The following is a 14,967-nucleotide window of genomic DNA, read 5'->3' as shown; positions in this document are numbered from 1 at the left end:
CTCTCAGTTCAGAGTTCTTTTACTTTCTTGGGTTGGTAGTTTATTCTTTTATTGGTTTTTGAAAACTCTTGACCATTATGTCTTCAAATATTTCTCTTGTCCTATTCTCTCTCCTCCTTCTGGGACTCCAGTTACGGATATGTTAGACAATATAATATTTTCCCGCAGCCTAAAGATGCTCTGTTCTTTCACCCTTTTTTGTCTTAACTTTTCAGCTTTATTAATTGCTATTCACTTATTTTCAAGGTTACTGATTCCTTAGCTGTATCCAATATATTGATTTGCCCATAGGAGGAATTTTTAAACTCTGATTATTAAAAAATCCTATCATCATTTGGTTATCTTTTTTGTTTTTAGTATAGTGTACATCTCTCTGTTGAAATCCTTTATCTTTTTAGGCATGCTGTCCACTTTTGCACTAGATCTTTTAACATAGTAATTTTAATTATTTTAAAGGCCTGCCTGATGGTTCTAACCTCTGGGTCATTTCTGGATCTTGCTGTATTTCTTAACAGTGGGTGTTTTTTCTTGCTCTTTTTGATGTGTCCTAATTTTTTATTGAATGCTGGGTGTTGTGTCTGGAAGAACAGTAGAGATTGAGGTAAGTGGTATTTATGCTTTGGGCATTTATGCTTCTTCTGTCACACTGTTAGTGTAGTGAGTTGAGTTAGTTTAATAAGTAGTTCAGCTGGGTTAGGGTTTCCTTATTCTATAGTTATTCTTCATGCAGCACCCGCTTCACATTTCTCCAGGGGTGAGCTGTTTTCCTTGTGCTTAGTGTGGGATCTGGCCTGCTGGAGGGTTTTCCCCAGTGTTTCTGCTCCGTCCTCAGCTTTTAGCATTCCCTATATGCCTGTACCACAGAAGGGGTCCCCTTCCAGGCTCTTGCTCCTCTGTCACAGCAGTAAACTACTCTTGCTTATTACTTAGTGCTAAGCTCATGGTGGAGGAGCAGTGGTGGTTTTCAGTTCTGCTGGTCCAGATTCAGCCTTAAGCAGGACCTATGCTTCTGGATCTTGGAGTGGGTCTTCCTCAGTGTTGCTTCCCCTCTCTGCATGGTAGCCAGCCTCTCTTTGAACCTGGGAGGTCTTGGAGGGTGAGTTTTCTGCTCCTCACGTGCAGATCCCTGGTTTGTATCGGTTCAGGATCCTGGGCCAAGAGAGTTTCTTCCACCTCCTTTTGGCAGACCATACTTGCTTCTACCCCTCCCCCAAAACAGCAGACCCTGGGAGGCTAGGGATCGGGTGGGGAGCGGTTTCCTGCCCTCCCCCATCAGCCTCAGGCTTTTGTCTTGGATGAGACAGTGCTGCAGGGAGTGGGCAGAGCTTTGTGCTGCGCGCCACCGAGGGAGCGCGCTCTGGTCTCCAGACCTGCTCTTCGCGTTCCTTCTGCATACCTCCCGTAGGCCTGCTTGTGAGTGAGCGCAGAGCTCCTCACGTCTGGGTTCCCAGGGATACTCACCTGTCACACTAGTCCACACTCAGCCTTGAAGAATTTTCAAAACTTTAAAGCTGTTTTCTTCTTCCTGCTTTTCTTGCAGCCATCTCTTCCTCCCAGGCTTTACTAAAGGGAGATAATTCACGGGTCTTGACTTTTCTTGGTGGGACTTGTCACTCTTTGGAAGCAGCTCATGTTACTGCTTTAGGACCTCAGCTCTGTGATGAACTCAAGAAAGTTTGATTTTATAGATTAGCTGGCCTTTCTGCTTGTTCGGTGGTGGTCTATTGTGTAATCTCTGTTTCGTTTTCAGTGAATTGTCTATCCTTACTCTACTTTTACTCTGTTGGGGTTGTTTATAGTTTTCTTATAAATTTGTATGAAATCAGTAAATATTAATTCTGTGCCATTTTCATTGAAACTATGTTTTCAGTATTTTTCCTTTATATTTAGATTGTAGTTTTGCTTGCATTTTTTATATGTTGAACCTATCTTTTTTTTTAACTTGAGATTTGTCATATCAATGTTAGAAAGTTATACTTAGTTCTATTTTCTTTTTTATTTTTCTACTTTTGGCCGCGCCATGCGGCTTGCAGGATCTTAGTTCCCTGACCAGGGATCAAACCCTGGCCCATGGCAGTGAAAGTGCAGAGTCCCAACCACTGGACTGCCAGGGAATTCCCGATAGTTCTATTTTCTGTTAGTTTGGATTGTCTGTTTTTTATATCTAATTACTGATGCTTAAGTGTTTTACAAAACTTCAGAAAAATACACATAGATATTCTCATAAAATTTTAGGGGGCTCATGCATCTCAGAAGCCATTTTATGGGCTATAGATAATTCCAGATAGTTCAGACACTTAAGGGATTATTAAACTTAGAGTGTGATGGCTACCCTCCTTCCATTCTTTCCTTCCTTCAATTCCTGAATACTTCTTTGGGGCCCTACTCAGAGTTGTGTCCTTTGAGTTTGACACTTTTACCTACATAGAGGCTTTTTTCTTTCTTTCTTTCTTTCTTTTTTTGTAGTGGGAAGATGATTTGCTGTTTTTCAAGAAAAATTTATCTTGAGAAAATTTGGCAATTCTTCTGTAAAAAGAAAAACTCTAAAAATATTACAGAGTGTTCTTGTATATCCTTCACCCAGCTTCCTCTTAGGTTAATAACTTACATGATCATAGACCATTTCTCAAAACTGAGAAATTAAGCTTGGTACTTTGTACTAAAGCACAAACTTATTTGGATTTCACAAGCTTTTCCACTATTATCCTTTCCTATCCTTGGATTCAATCCAAGATCCCTCACTGTATTTAGACTTAAATTATTTTTAACCATGATTCTGTAAAATGAAAATGCAGGCTCATGTGGTGTCTGTTATGCACAGGACTTTGCCTTTTTTTTCCACCTGTAACAGTAAAAAATTGAGTGTTGACTGCCACTGTACAATTGGTCACCCCACCTCCAGTCCTGTCTGCCTTTTATTCCATTTTATATTGTTGGCAGAATCATCTTTCTAAAGTGTGGTCTAATCCCTTCCGTTTTTTACTCTAAAATATATATTGATTTTTTTCCCCATTGTTTATAGAATTAAGGTAATTTGTGTTCAAGCTTCTCCATAGTTTGGTTCCAAGCTGCTTTTTTAAAAATTATTGTCCTTATGCCTTTCACCACAGTGTTTACTTTTTTTCTCTTTTTGATGCCATTGCTTGCCTTAGTCTCTGTGGCCTTAATGCCTTGCTCCCAATGTGTTTGTTCCTAATTAATGATTATACCTATTATTCTTCCTTTTATACAGATATTAGTCTATATTATTCTTGCTAGACAATCTGATAATTGGACAGTTTCACTCAAGGTTTTGAAAAAGAGGGATAGATAAACTAACATCTAGTGAATACTTATTGTAAGGGACATGTATGTCGGGCTTTGTGTCTTTTAAAATATTTGCTTTGATTGTTAGAATCTCAGGGGAAGTGGTCTTTTGTCCTACTTTAGCTTCTAACCACCTCTCCCTTGAATTACTTTGGTGGTTTCCTACTTGGTCTTTGCACTGAGTACTTTGTGTATGTTGTCTAATTTTATTCACAGAGTAAACCTATGAAGTATTTCAGAGATATTAATTAACTTGTTCATGAACTTATTAGACTCCATACCTAGGATTCCAGGTACATGAATTCCTAGAATTCATTTTCATATGCCTCTGGCTTTTACTTTCAAGAGTGTTCTTATTACAACTCAAGTACAATATAATTAAATTTACGGCCAGAAAGGTATTCTGGTTATATTAGTTTAAGACAGGGAAATTTTCTTTTGAAAATTACTCATTTTTATTCTAAAGCTGGGTGGTGACAAAAGAATAAATGTAAATGCCTCCTTAATGCAATTGCTTTTTTGGGAACCACCTTCTTTTGGGGAAAAGATTTCAGTTGTGTGCTTTCCTAAGTAAATGACTTCACTTCCCGTTGAAAGTATGTATTTCTGTTTGTACTGGTTGATCCTGTGAGTTAATTTAACAAATACCTAGTGCCATACATGCTAGGCACTGTTGTAAACCACTGTGGATGTGGCAGTGAATTAGACAGTACAGATTCCTGCCTCATGGACCTTAATTTTTGGTCCTTGCTACCATTATTTATAAACTAGAATGACTATATAAATTCTTTTTTTTCTTTTATACCATGATATAGAATTTAAAAGTACAATTGAAGGAAGAAATATGCACACATACCAACTACTTCTGTTCTGGCATATTCTCCTTTGATTTTCTCACAAAGTTGAATCTCAGATGAACATTAGGATACATGGAGAAACCGGTTCATACCTGACGTTCAGCTCAGACTTTATGGTCAGTTGGTGATACAAGGAGTTTCTTTGCCTGCTGCACCCTTATCGCAAGGTGACTTAGCGTAATGTGCTTTTCCTAACAAGCTCCTTCTCCCGGGTGGTCCAGGGGTAGCCAGTGCAATTCAACTTCATTGTCATCACAAAGACATTAAAAAAATATTTTATTTATTTATTTATTTTGGTTGTGCCGGCTCTTAGTTGTGGCAGGCAGGCTCGTTTAGTTGCGGCTCGTAGGCTCCTTAGTTGCGGCATGCGAACTCTTGGTTGTGGCATGCGTGGGGCATCTAGCTCCCTGAGCAGGGATTGAACCCGGGCCCCCTGCATTGGGAGCTTGGAGTCCTAACCACTGCACCACCAGGGAAGTTCCTCAAAGATATCTGTTAGGTTTTCCAAGGGTGGGTTATGTGAGCTCACATGGTAGAGCTAATATCACAAATACAGATTGCGGGTGGAGGGGATGAAGATGTCAAGTGCAATGGTGTTTTCAGGGAATAGTAACTAAATCTCCATAGCTTTCTAGTGTGTGCTTTGAGTGGGGATGTGAAGATTAGAGGTTCTTCATTGACTAGCATTATGTCTAAGAATATAATTGTGAGTGCTGGCAGGGAATGGCACAGGTAGAGATGGAAGAGCAGAACTCTTAGCATGTGCAAAGCCTTTGGTAGTCCCTTCAGTAGCATTATTGCATTTAATTTTTGTTAAAACTCTGAGAAGTAGTTATAATTTTCCTCATTTTACTGATGAGGAAACAGATTCAGGGAGGTGAAGTTGTTTGTCTCAGGATAGTTCAGGTGTTTGACAAGTGCTGCCTCCTCTGGTGATAAGTGGAATTTTTTCTGTCTGATGCTCCATATTACTTTGGAGAGACTCTTCTGAAATGAATTCTACCAGGTATTGTTTCTTTAACATTCTTTACTGTCGAGAAAAAATTAATCCATCTAAGAAAGAAATGGAAGGCTTTATTCAAGTCAAATAGAGGATTTTAACCCAGGAACAGGCCCTCAGCAAGCTGAGGACTGTTCTGCCCTTAAAGGTCAAAGCACAGTTGTATAGGTTTTTGAGACAGAGGGCTGTACATTAAATGACGTAGATAGTTTGCACAATCCAGATCTGTGAGTACAAAGTGGGGGTCCTTGTGGCCCCTTACAAGATCATGAAGGAATGTTACCTTCTTTTTTAAATTAATTAATTAATATATTTATTTTTGGCTGCGTTGGGTCTTCGTTACTGCGCGTGGGCTTTCTTTAGTTGTGGCGAGTGGGGGCTACTCTTCGTTGTGATGCACAGACTTCTCATTGTGGTGGCTTTTCTTGTTGCGGAGCACAGGCTATAGGCGCGTGGGCTTCAGCAGTTGTGGCTCACGGGCTCTAGAGCGCAGGCTCAGTAGTTGTGGCACATGGGCTTAGTTGCTCTGTGGCATGTGGGATCTTCCCAGACCAGGGCTCGAACCCGTGTCCCCTGCATTGCAGGCGGATTCTTAACCGCTGCGCCAACCAGGGAAGTCCCAAAGAAGGAATATTATCTTTTAAGGAGTTGTCTTGTTGGTACTAGGAGAACATTGCTCTTTATGATTGAACATGAATTTCTGCCAGTGGGGAAGGTTAGGCCAATGCATAATGCGGATACACAATGCACAGTAGAGGGGAGAGAGGTCAAAGGGCAGTGAAAAATTTTCATGTTTAAATTTTCCTTGATTTGCCTTAGAATATGAAATTTTATCATTATTAAGATATGGAATTGATTTTCACTGTCCAACAAAAAAATTTTTTTTTTTGCGGTACACGAGCCTGTCACTGCTGTGGCCTCTCCCGTTGCGGAGCACAGGCTCCGGACACGCAGGCTCAGCGGCCATGGCTCACGGGCCCAGCCGCTCCGCAGCATGTGGGATCTTCCCGGACCGGGGCACGAACCCGTGTCCCCTGCATCAGCAGGCGGACTCTCAACCACTGCGCCACCAGGGAAGCCCAAGAAAAAATATTTTTAGTGTGGTCTACAGTGGGTATTTTAGGATGGTGGGTATTTTGGTTCTGTCATCTCTGGATTGTCTTATTTCTCTTTCGATCTGGCTTACGTAGTATAATTGGTATAGGCAGTGTGGTCATTTAAATAAATACCTAATTTCTCAGTATTGTGTCAGAGCATCTTTATTTTCTCAGTATGCTTCAGTTGGCACATTTTTATCCAAGAAGATAGAAGACACTGGAGAATACTGAGGGTTTTTTATTTAAGTTTTTTCCTAACCCTTGAATGGTCACTAGATGGCCTGCTGGTATTGCATTTTAACTTGGCGGGTTATGACATAAAGAAGTAGGCTTCTTGCTGATGGTTTTAATCTAAAGTGATATTTTAAATACTGTTTTTAAATCTACTAGGAACTCTAGATTTAGTAGTGCTATAAATTATTTAAGGGTTTATCTTCTTATGAAATGGTGGTTTAGTGCTCTAAATGGGTTTTATACTGCATGTAAAACCAGACTTTGCAGCTGAGTTTTAAAGTGATGCCAGTATGTCGTTGGTGTTCATGCTTTGGAGGCATGTAGCTTAGATAATAGAAATTTAATAGTTTCATAACAAGATGATTGAGCTCTGGTGTTCAAATCTGTTGAGATTTGGCACAAGAAAAAGTTCAGGAAATACTTAAAGGAAAAATTTTAAATGTGAAGTCACTGCCTTTATTAACTTATTCACAGTTCTTTAGGAAGATTAAAAAGAGAAGGCAAGAACTAAGATTTTCAGGTAGTGAATGTTGTTTGTTCTGCTGGCCAGTTTCCAGGAAAAAAACAATTTTCTCTTTGAACAAAGATATGGATACAACATATGTTAGGTCTTAGATTGTATTTAGTCAGTCAAGCAAAAAAAAAAAAAAGTTTTGAGTATCCATGTTACATTTTAAAATTAAATTTTAAAATATTTCTAGACCTACCTCATTAACGGTAGCATGTGAATTGTTTACTGACCCCCTACTCAGGAGAACTCCTGGGAGCACCCCTGTTTCCTCTCTACCCTTGAGTACTTGGCGACTCTGGCGCTCTTAAAACTGGAAGTAAGGGGTTAGGTACATGAACACTTGTTCCTGACCTGGCTTGTGAACTATTTCTGTTTTAAAGGAAATTTCCTGAAATAAAGGGTTTCATTTGTACAGGTTTCAGAAGAACACATGATTTTCTAACAGCTGACCGTGTCTCTGGGAATCTGAATGAATCCCAACTAAAATGGGTAGCTCACGTGGCAGGGACTTCATGTTCTGTTGTCCAGATCTCTTGTCTCACTTTGAGGTGGTTTTGACTCTTTTAGATGTTCAGTAGTGGTTTTGGAAACGAAAACTATTTGTCAGTAGAATGTGCTAGGAACTGACTGTGTCTGCATTTTAAAACCTTTTTGTCTTCCTGATAGTGGTCCAGTCCACAGAGAACTCGCTTCCTCTGAGTATGTGTTCCATGTTCCTGTTGGCTCCTGCTATGTTTGTGTTAATTCCAAAAGTGCTCACTTTATGTACCTTTTTAGAAGAGAAAAACAGTAGCAACCTCTTGAACCTTTATTTTGCCATTGGTTAGATATCAGAAGAATTTTCTATCTAAGTTGTGAGGTTAAAATTCAGTTTAAAATAATTGCAGGGTGTGAGTTTTGAAAAGGGAAGAATTTTGTGACATGCTTGTAATGAAAACAGTTTTATACTTAAATTTTTTTTTTTTTTTTTGTGGTACGCGGGCTTCTCACTGTTGTGGCCTCTCCCGTTGCGGAGCACAGGCTCCAAACGCGCAGGCTCAGCGGCCATGGCTCATAGGCCCAGCCGCTCCGCGGCATGTGGGATCTTCCCGGACCGGGGTTACGAACCCGTGTCCCCTGCATCGGCAGGCAGACTCTCAACCACTGCGCCACCAGGGAAGCCCTTTAAATAATTTTAATTATAAATATTAAGCAATAAAATTTTATGTAATTTAAAATTATTTTCTCAAACGACTTCCCTCCTTTTTGAAAAGCAAGTGATTATAGGGGAATTCCCTGGCGGTCCAGTTGTTTGGACTCCACACTTCCACTGCAGGGGGCACGGGTTTGAACCCTGGTTGGGGAACAAAGATCCTGCAAGCCATGTGGCATGGCCAATAAAAATTTAAAAAAAAAAGTGATTATAGCCTCTAAGTTCATGCCTACAAAGCAGCACATTACTAACATGCATTACGAAAGCTGTGGCATTGTTAGTGTACAGAACATAAAAAAATAATTTGGTTGGATTTATAATATAGATACCACTCTTTCATGTTCAAACTAGTTCTCTTGGATTTGCTCACAAACTGTAATTTGTTTTTTAACTTAGGGTGTGGTTGGAAGGAATTAGACACGACATATAGAAAGAAACATTTGTTGGTTCTCAGTTCTTACTTTGAACAGAGTCTCTTCAGAGGGAGCAGATTCACATACCTGAGTGTACACTCCAGTGTCCTGGCGTTCTACAGAAGGGGGGGATTCCAGGGTGGAGGCAAGGCGGAGACACACCCAGCCTTGTGCTGGGAGCGTTACAGTGGGCAGTGTGCACTGCTGCTGTTCATTAGTATTTGTGAGCTGACTCTAGTGATGATGGCTTAGGAAACCAGCTAAAAATGCCCTGTTGCGTCCAACAGAGATGAAAAGATTTAGTCTATTGGATGCGCTCCTCTGACCCTCCAAGATTGTTGACAGCTATTAGTGGTAAATGGGGGGTGGGGGAGAGTAGTCAACACACATCGCAAAAAAGGCATCTCATCCTTACAAAATAATATAGGCTTCAGAGATGGCAAAGAAAGCTTTACGTAGAGTTGTTTGTATCAGTGAAATTCTTCTCTTCCCTGGAGTTCCTGTGTCATTTATTCCCAGACTGTGATTCTGGTTTTCAAAGTTCTAAGGGGTCTCAAGTGGTGGAAGTGGAGGTTTTCAATTTATTCACAGTGATGGAGTTTGAGAAAGTTGGTTGAACATCGTTCACTTGTTATTAATAGAAATGTTTCGATGTAACTGAAATGTTGAATATCTTTACTTTTTGTCTAGGACTTTATTAACACAGAAAGATCACACACTGACCAGAAACCCTGGGAACTGTAAATGTTTAATAAAATCATGAAAGTAAACTAAGAACAATTTATGTGGCAAAATGTTTCATAACTTAGTTTTATGGGAAAAACAGTAAAGGTTTTTCTTTTAATTTTTATTTTTTAAAATTTGTTTTCTTATTTGGAGGAGAATAGTGTTGGGACCTGAGTTGGAATCCCAGTTCCAACACTTATCAATTAACTGTACGACCTTGGAAAAAATAACCTGATTTCTCTGGCTTCAATTCTCTCATCTGTGAAATGGGAAATAAAAATAGTACCTGTCTCAGAATTGTACTGAGGATTCTATTAATAAATGTAGAGTGCTTAGGACAGTTCCTGGCATGTAGCAAGCACACTGTAACTATTATTTATTGAGTATTTATTTGTGTGGTAAGCACGTTGGAACACAGTACAGCAGGGATTTGGGGCACGTTATTAACGTCTCCTGAGCCTTAATTTCCTCATCTGTAAAAGGAGGACAGCAATAGCTTCTTCTATTTTCATAGGTAGGATTGCATGAAAATTAAATGAATTAATTCACGTGAAGCCCTTAGAACATTGCTGGTATTGTTGTTAGCATCCAGTAAATGTGAGCCCCGCCCCGCAGTTTACATACTTCAAGTCATTTGTCACAGCAGCCCTGTAACTACACACACACACACACACACACACACACACACACACACACACACACACTTTTTGGTGGCAGTGTTGTTAAACAGCTGAGACGGAGACAAGGTGAGAAATGTTAGATAACCTGCTCAAGGTTGCACTGTTAGAATCTGAACTCAGGTCTTAAGTACAAAAATCAGAAATAACTGACCTATAGACCTGTGTTGCGTTCTTGTAGCTCTTTTTGGTTTTGAAAATGTTGTGTGTCTAATGTTTTGTGATTAATGCAGATATTTAATTTCAAGTGTGTTTTGTGAAACTACCATACTCTTTCTCACAAAAGCCCTAATGAATGCCTGACTTTTTGTGTAATTTAATTTAGCATTTGTTCCTAGTGTGGAGGACTTAAATTCTTTATTTTACAAAAATGTGTGTTCCTCAAGGTACCTTTCAGAGCTTTACATGTCCAAGAAGCTAATTGAACGTATAGGGAGTGTGTGCAGTTCCCTTAATGCACATCATACTGTTCTGGGAAAAGTTGATTCTGAATTTTTGTTTTCTGGTTGAGGGAGTAATAGCCTTTGTAGAAAATGCTGAAACTACCAGTTGCCCTGTAATGCCCATGGGTGAAAAACGCTTGGAGGGGAACATATATAGGGTGATGGGTTTTTCTCCTTTCCACATTCTCTTTATTGCTGTTTTATAATTTAAAATAAATGTATTAAAAATAATTCCTGGAGTTAGAAGGTACAGAATGGACTACCTTAAGCTATTTCTCTCGCTAGATTTAAAAAAGAGTCTTTACAAGGTTGTACGGTATTTACATCTACAAAGAGAAAACTGAGGCTGTCTCTCTTCTTCATCATTATTCTTTGATGCCCTCATGTCGTGTTTACCTTTAGTAAATACAATAAGTAGCCGTCTGCTGTGGGTACCTGCTGCAGGCTTAATTGCAGAAGGCGGTCTGGAAGGTTTATGAAGTGCCCTGTGCTGTGCGGAGTTTGTGCTTAACACACACTTTCTACTTTCCCGTGAGTGGTGGGATGCTCAAAGGACACAGGGCCTCCAGAGACCTAGCTGAACGTGGTGTGGTAGTAAGCAGTGCTTCTTTATTTATGTCTTTTAATTTTATTCTTTCTTTCTTTTTTCCTTCATGTTTACTCTTCTTATTCATTCTTGGGTTTTTCATGAGAAAGATCAGAGGCCTTGAATTTACTGGTAGGAGGAGCTTGATTTTGGTACATGATTTAGCCAGTGCTCTTCCATCTTTGAGGGAACAGAATATCAGAAAAATGTAGTAGAATAATTCTTTCTAGATTCTCAGAACCCATACGGACTGCTTGAGTGGTAGCACTCAGGCTTTCATGAGATCGTCTAGCTTTGAGACACATATCTGACTCTGCTTTTTTCTACTACTGAAGATATTAATGAAAGTCCAAATGTAAGTTGAAGTTTCTTCCCAAACATTTTCTTTCTAAAAGTAGTAGGTATTGTCCTTAAACACCTGGTTCTTCCATTAATATTCATTTTGAATTACTTTTTCTGTTGTTATGCATTTTTTAAAATGGGTTTTATTTTTTAGAGCAGTTTCAGGTTCACAGCAGAACTTGAGTGGAAAGTATAGAGAATGAACTCCCATGGCTCCCCTCCCTGCCACACACAGCTTATCCTGCTACCAGTATCCCTCACCAGAGTGGTACCTTTGTTATAATTGAAGAACCTACATTGACACATTGTTATCATCCATAGTTCATAGTTTACATTAGCATTGAACCTTCTGTGGGTTTTGACAAATGTGTAATGACATTTATACACCATTGTAGTATCATAGAGAATAGTAGTTGCACTGCCCTAGAAAATCCCCTGTGTTCTTCCTATTCGTCCCTTCTCCCCTCCCCTGTAACCCTGGGCAACCACTGATGTTTTTACTGTCTCCATAGTTTTGCCTTTTCAGAATGTCACATAGTTGAAATCATACAATATGTAGCCTTTTCAGACGGGCTTCTTTCACTTAATAGTCTGCATTTAAGTTTTCTCCATGTCTTTTCATGGCTTGATAGCTCATTTCTTCTTAGTGCTGAATAATTAATATTCCATTGTCTGGATGTACCACAGTTTATCCATTCATCTACCAAAGGACTTCTTGGTTGTTTTCAAGTTTTGGCAATTATGAGTAAGGCTGCTGTAAACATCTGTGTGCAGGTGGATGTAAGTTTTCACCTCATTTGGATAAATACCAAGGGGCATGATGGCTGGATTATTTGGTGAGAGTATGTTTAGCTTTGTAAGAAGTCACCAGATTGTCTTCTAAAGCAGCTGTACCATTTTGCATTCACACCACCAGGGAATGAGAGTTCCTGTTGCTCCGCATCCTTGTCAGCATTCGATGTGGTCAGTGTTTTGGATTTTGGTCATTCTGATAAGTATATTCTAATAGTGGTATCTCATTGTTGTTTTAAATTGCATTTCCTTGATGATATATGATGTAGAGTATCGTTTCATATACTTATTTGTCATCTGTATATCTTTTCTGTGAGTTGTCTGTTCAGGTCTCTGGCCCATTTTCTAATAGGATTCTTTTCTTACTGTTGAGTTTTAAGAGTTCTTTGTATATTTTGGGTAACAGTCCTTTTTCAGATATGCCTTTTCCAGCTATTTTGTCTCAGTCTGTGGCTTGTCTTCTCATTCTCTTGAGAATTAATTTATTTTGCATAAGAAATTATTGCTTGGATACATATGGAAAACCCTTAATCAGTGCCAGTTTTGGATGCTTATAGAGATTACTTGATTGATTTGACTGGAAAGTTTTAAAGTAATTAAACACATTTGGTAGGATTTCCCAGGTGGTCCAGTGGTTAAGACTCTGCCCTTCATATGTATAGCTGCTTCACTTTGTTATACAGCAGAAACTAACACACCATTGTAAAGCAATTATATCCCAATAAAGATGTTAAAAAAAGAAGAAAAAAGAAAAGACTCTGCTCTTCACTGCAGGGGGCGCCGCTTTGATTCCTGGTCAGGGAACTAAGATCCTGCATGCTGTGCAGTGTGGCCAAAAAAGAAAAAAGGAAAAAAAAGGAAAACCCCCCAAAACACATTTACTAATTATTCCTAGGTATATGACAAGTGTGAATAGGCCTTGTAAAGGTCACTGGATGAGCCGTGTATAAGAGCAGTATATAAGTTTGTGGTAATTACAGACAGATACTTGTGGGACAGATGAGATAGAGCACTGTCCCAATGTGATATAAATGAATACTAGGACGTTTGGTTAAAATTTCCGGACTACATTTCGTAAGACATCAGAGACTGCTGTTTCTCAAACTGCAGTGGTGGGAGTAGAGCTGACGTGCTCTGGAATACTGTGTTACATGACTAAGAAGGTGGCTTTAGTGACAATGGTGACAAAGATGCATGTGGAAGCTGGAATGAAATGGTTTTATAATATGTTACAGAAAATAATGATTATGTTTAGAGTGCTTTTTTTGTTTATTTCTTTGTTTCCAAATTATTTTTATCATTACCCCTTACTTGAGGTTACCTCTTCTTTGCCGTTGCATGATCTTGACTTATATGGCATATTCCAGGAATTTCTGTCTCACTAGATAGTGGGAGATTAGATTAATGAAGTCTTGCATGTGGGATGTTACCTGCTTGCAAGTAGACCAGGTGTCACTAGGAAAATTGATTGGGAGGTACAGCATTAAATCCCTGTCTTACACTTCGTTTTTTAAGTCTCATTTTGAAATGTTAATTTTCTTCATTAAGATACCCTTTGGGGAAAGCTAAATTGTTGAATCAAACATTTAACTGTACTTTTGTGTATGTATAGGATATTGTACCTGTGGATGCCTCTTATGAAGTGAAAGAACTCTATGTGCCAGAAAATAAACTGCATTTGGCAAAAACAGATGCAGAAACATTACCAGCATTGAAAATTAATAAAGTGAGTGCTTTGTTCCTTTTCCTACTGAGTGATTTAACCTTATGTATAGTGGTTAGTCTATAGAATTTGTGATTTTATTTTTGTGTTTGAGGGTGTGGGTGATAGTGGTAGTTGTGTATATCACAATTCCCCAGGGATGGGAAATATGTTTTATTTGTAAAACCGTATTTCCAAATTACCATGGCTTTGATTTCATTTTAGTCATAACATTTATTTATTATGAAATATCAAAGAACAAAGATTATGTAAGATTTTTAGGCTTATCAGAAGGAATGGATTCTAAAAGGTTAAAAACCTTTAATAATTAAATAATTAAAATGAACAGTTTTTCCCTTTAAACATGTTTCCTAATCCCTTGTCAAAACCCTGACTTTCCCTTTCTTATATCGTGAAGAATAATTCTGTTGTGTATGTTAGCTCTAATAATAGCATTAGGTGTTTTTCCCAATAGAAAACTGCTTAGTTAAACTAGATATGACAGTGGTGACTATAATTTATCACTTTCAAATCTTAGGGAATTTTAAATTGTGTCATTCAGATATACTTTAAAAATGGAGAGATTTAGGAATGAGAACGTAGACCGGGACTAGAATTTCCCAGCCTTTCTTTTAATATAGTTAAAATCCCGGACACCCAGGGAGGTGCCAAATGTGCAAGTAGGAGAAAGAAAAATAACCCCCAAGCCTTCTGAGGTCGGAGGAAGACTCTTCAAAGACTTACTCACATTCCTGATAGGAGTATATTATCTAGGTGATTTGTGTGATTGGGTTTCTGACCAGAAGCTAAGACGTGCTGCAGGGGAGCAGAGAGAGGGAGAGTTGGAGAGCAGAGGCACTCAAAGCTGACTTTGCAAAGGCACAATAGATTTTGTCACTGACAGACTGTGCATCAAATGAACGAACACACACACACACACACACACACACACACAGGGCAGGGAGGAGGGAAGAGGAGAGAGAGAGAGAACAAAACTGAGAATGAATGCATATGAATCCAGGTCAGTTAGACTCAATAACCCAGAAAAACAGCTGCCTTTTCTAAATGTGATCTTTTTTTCAATACGGT

General features: G+C 39.0%; 1 protein-coding gene across 2 annotated transcripts in view; it reads left to right on the top strand.

Annotated features, from left to right (window-relative positions):
- The window catches only part of PAPSS1 (3'-phosphoadenosine 5'-phosphosulfate synthase 1), a 108,630-nt gene that overhangs the window by 41,909 nt on the left and 51,754 nt on the right, over positions 1-14,967 (top strand). For both annotated transcript variants that reach the window (XM_060011827.1, XM_060011828.1), the window contains one exon: positions 13,789-13,902. In XM_060011827.1, coding sequence (XP_059867810.1) covers positions 13,789-13,902 — 114 coding nt within the window. The remainder of the gene's footprint in view (positions 1-13,788; positions 13,903-14,967) is intronic.

Source organism: Delphinus delphis, chromosome 5 (genome assembly GCF_949987515.2).
Source record: "Delphinus delphis chromosome 5, mDelDel1.2, whole genome shotgun sequence".
NCBI lineage: Eukaryota > Metazoa > Chordata > Mammalia > Artiodactyla > Delphinidae > Delphinus > Delphinus delphis.
The sequence above is the reverse complement of the archived record's forward strand: the minus strand, read 5'-3'. Positions and strand labels throughout refer to the sequence as shown.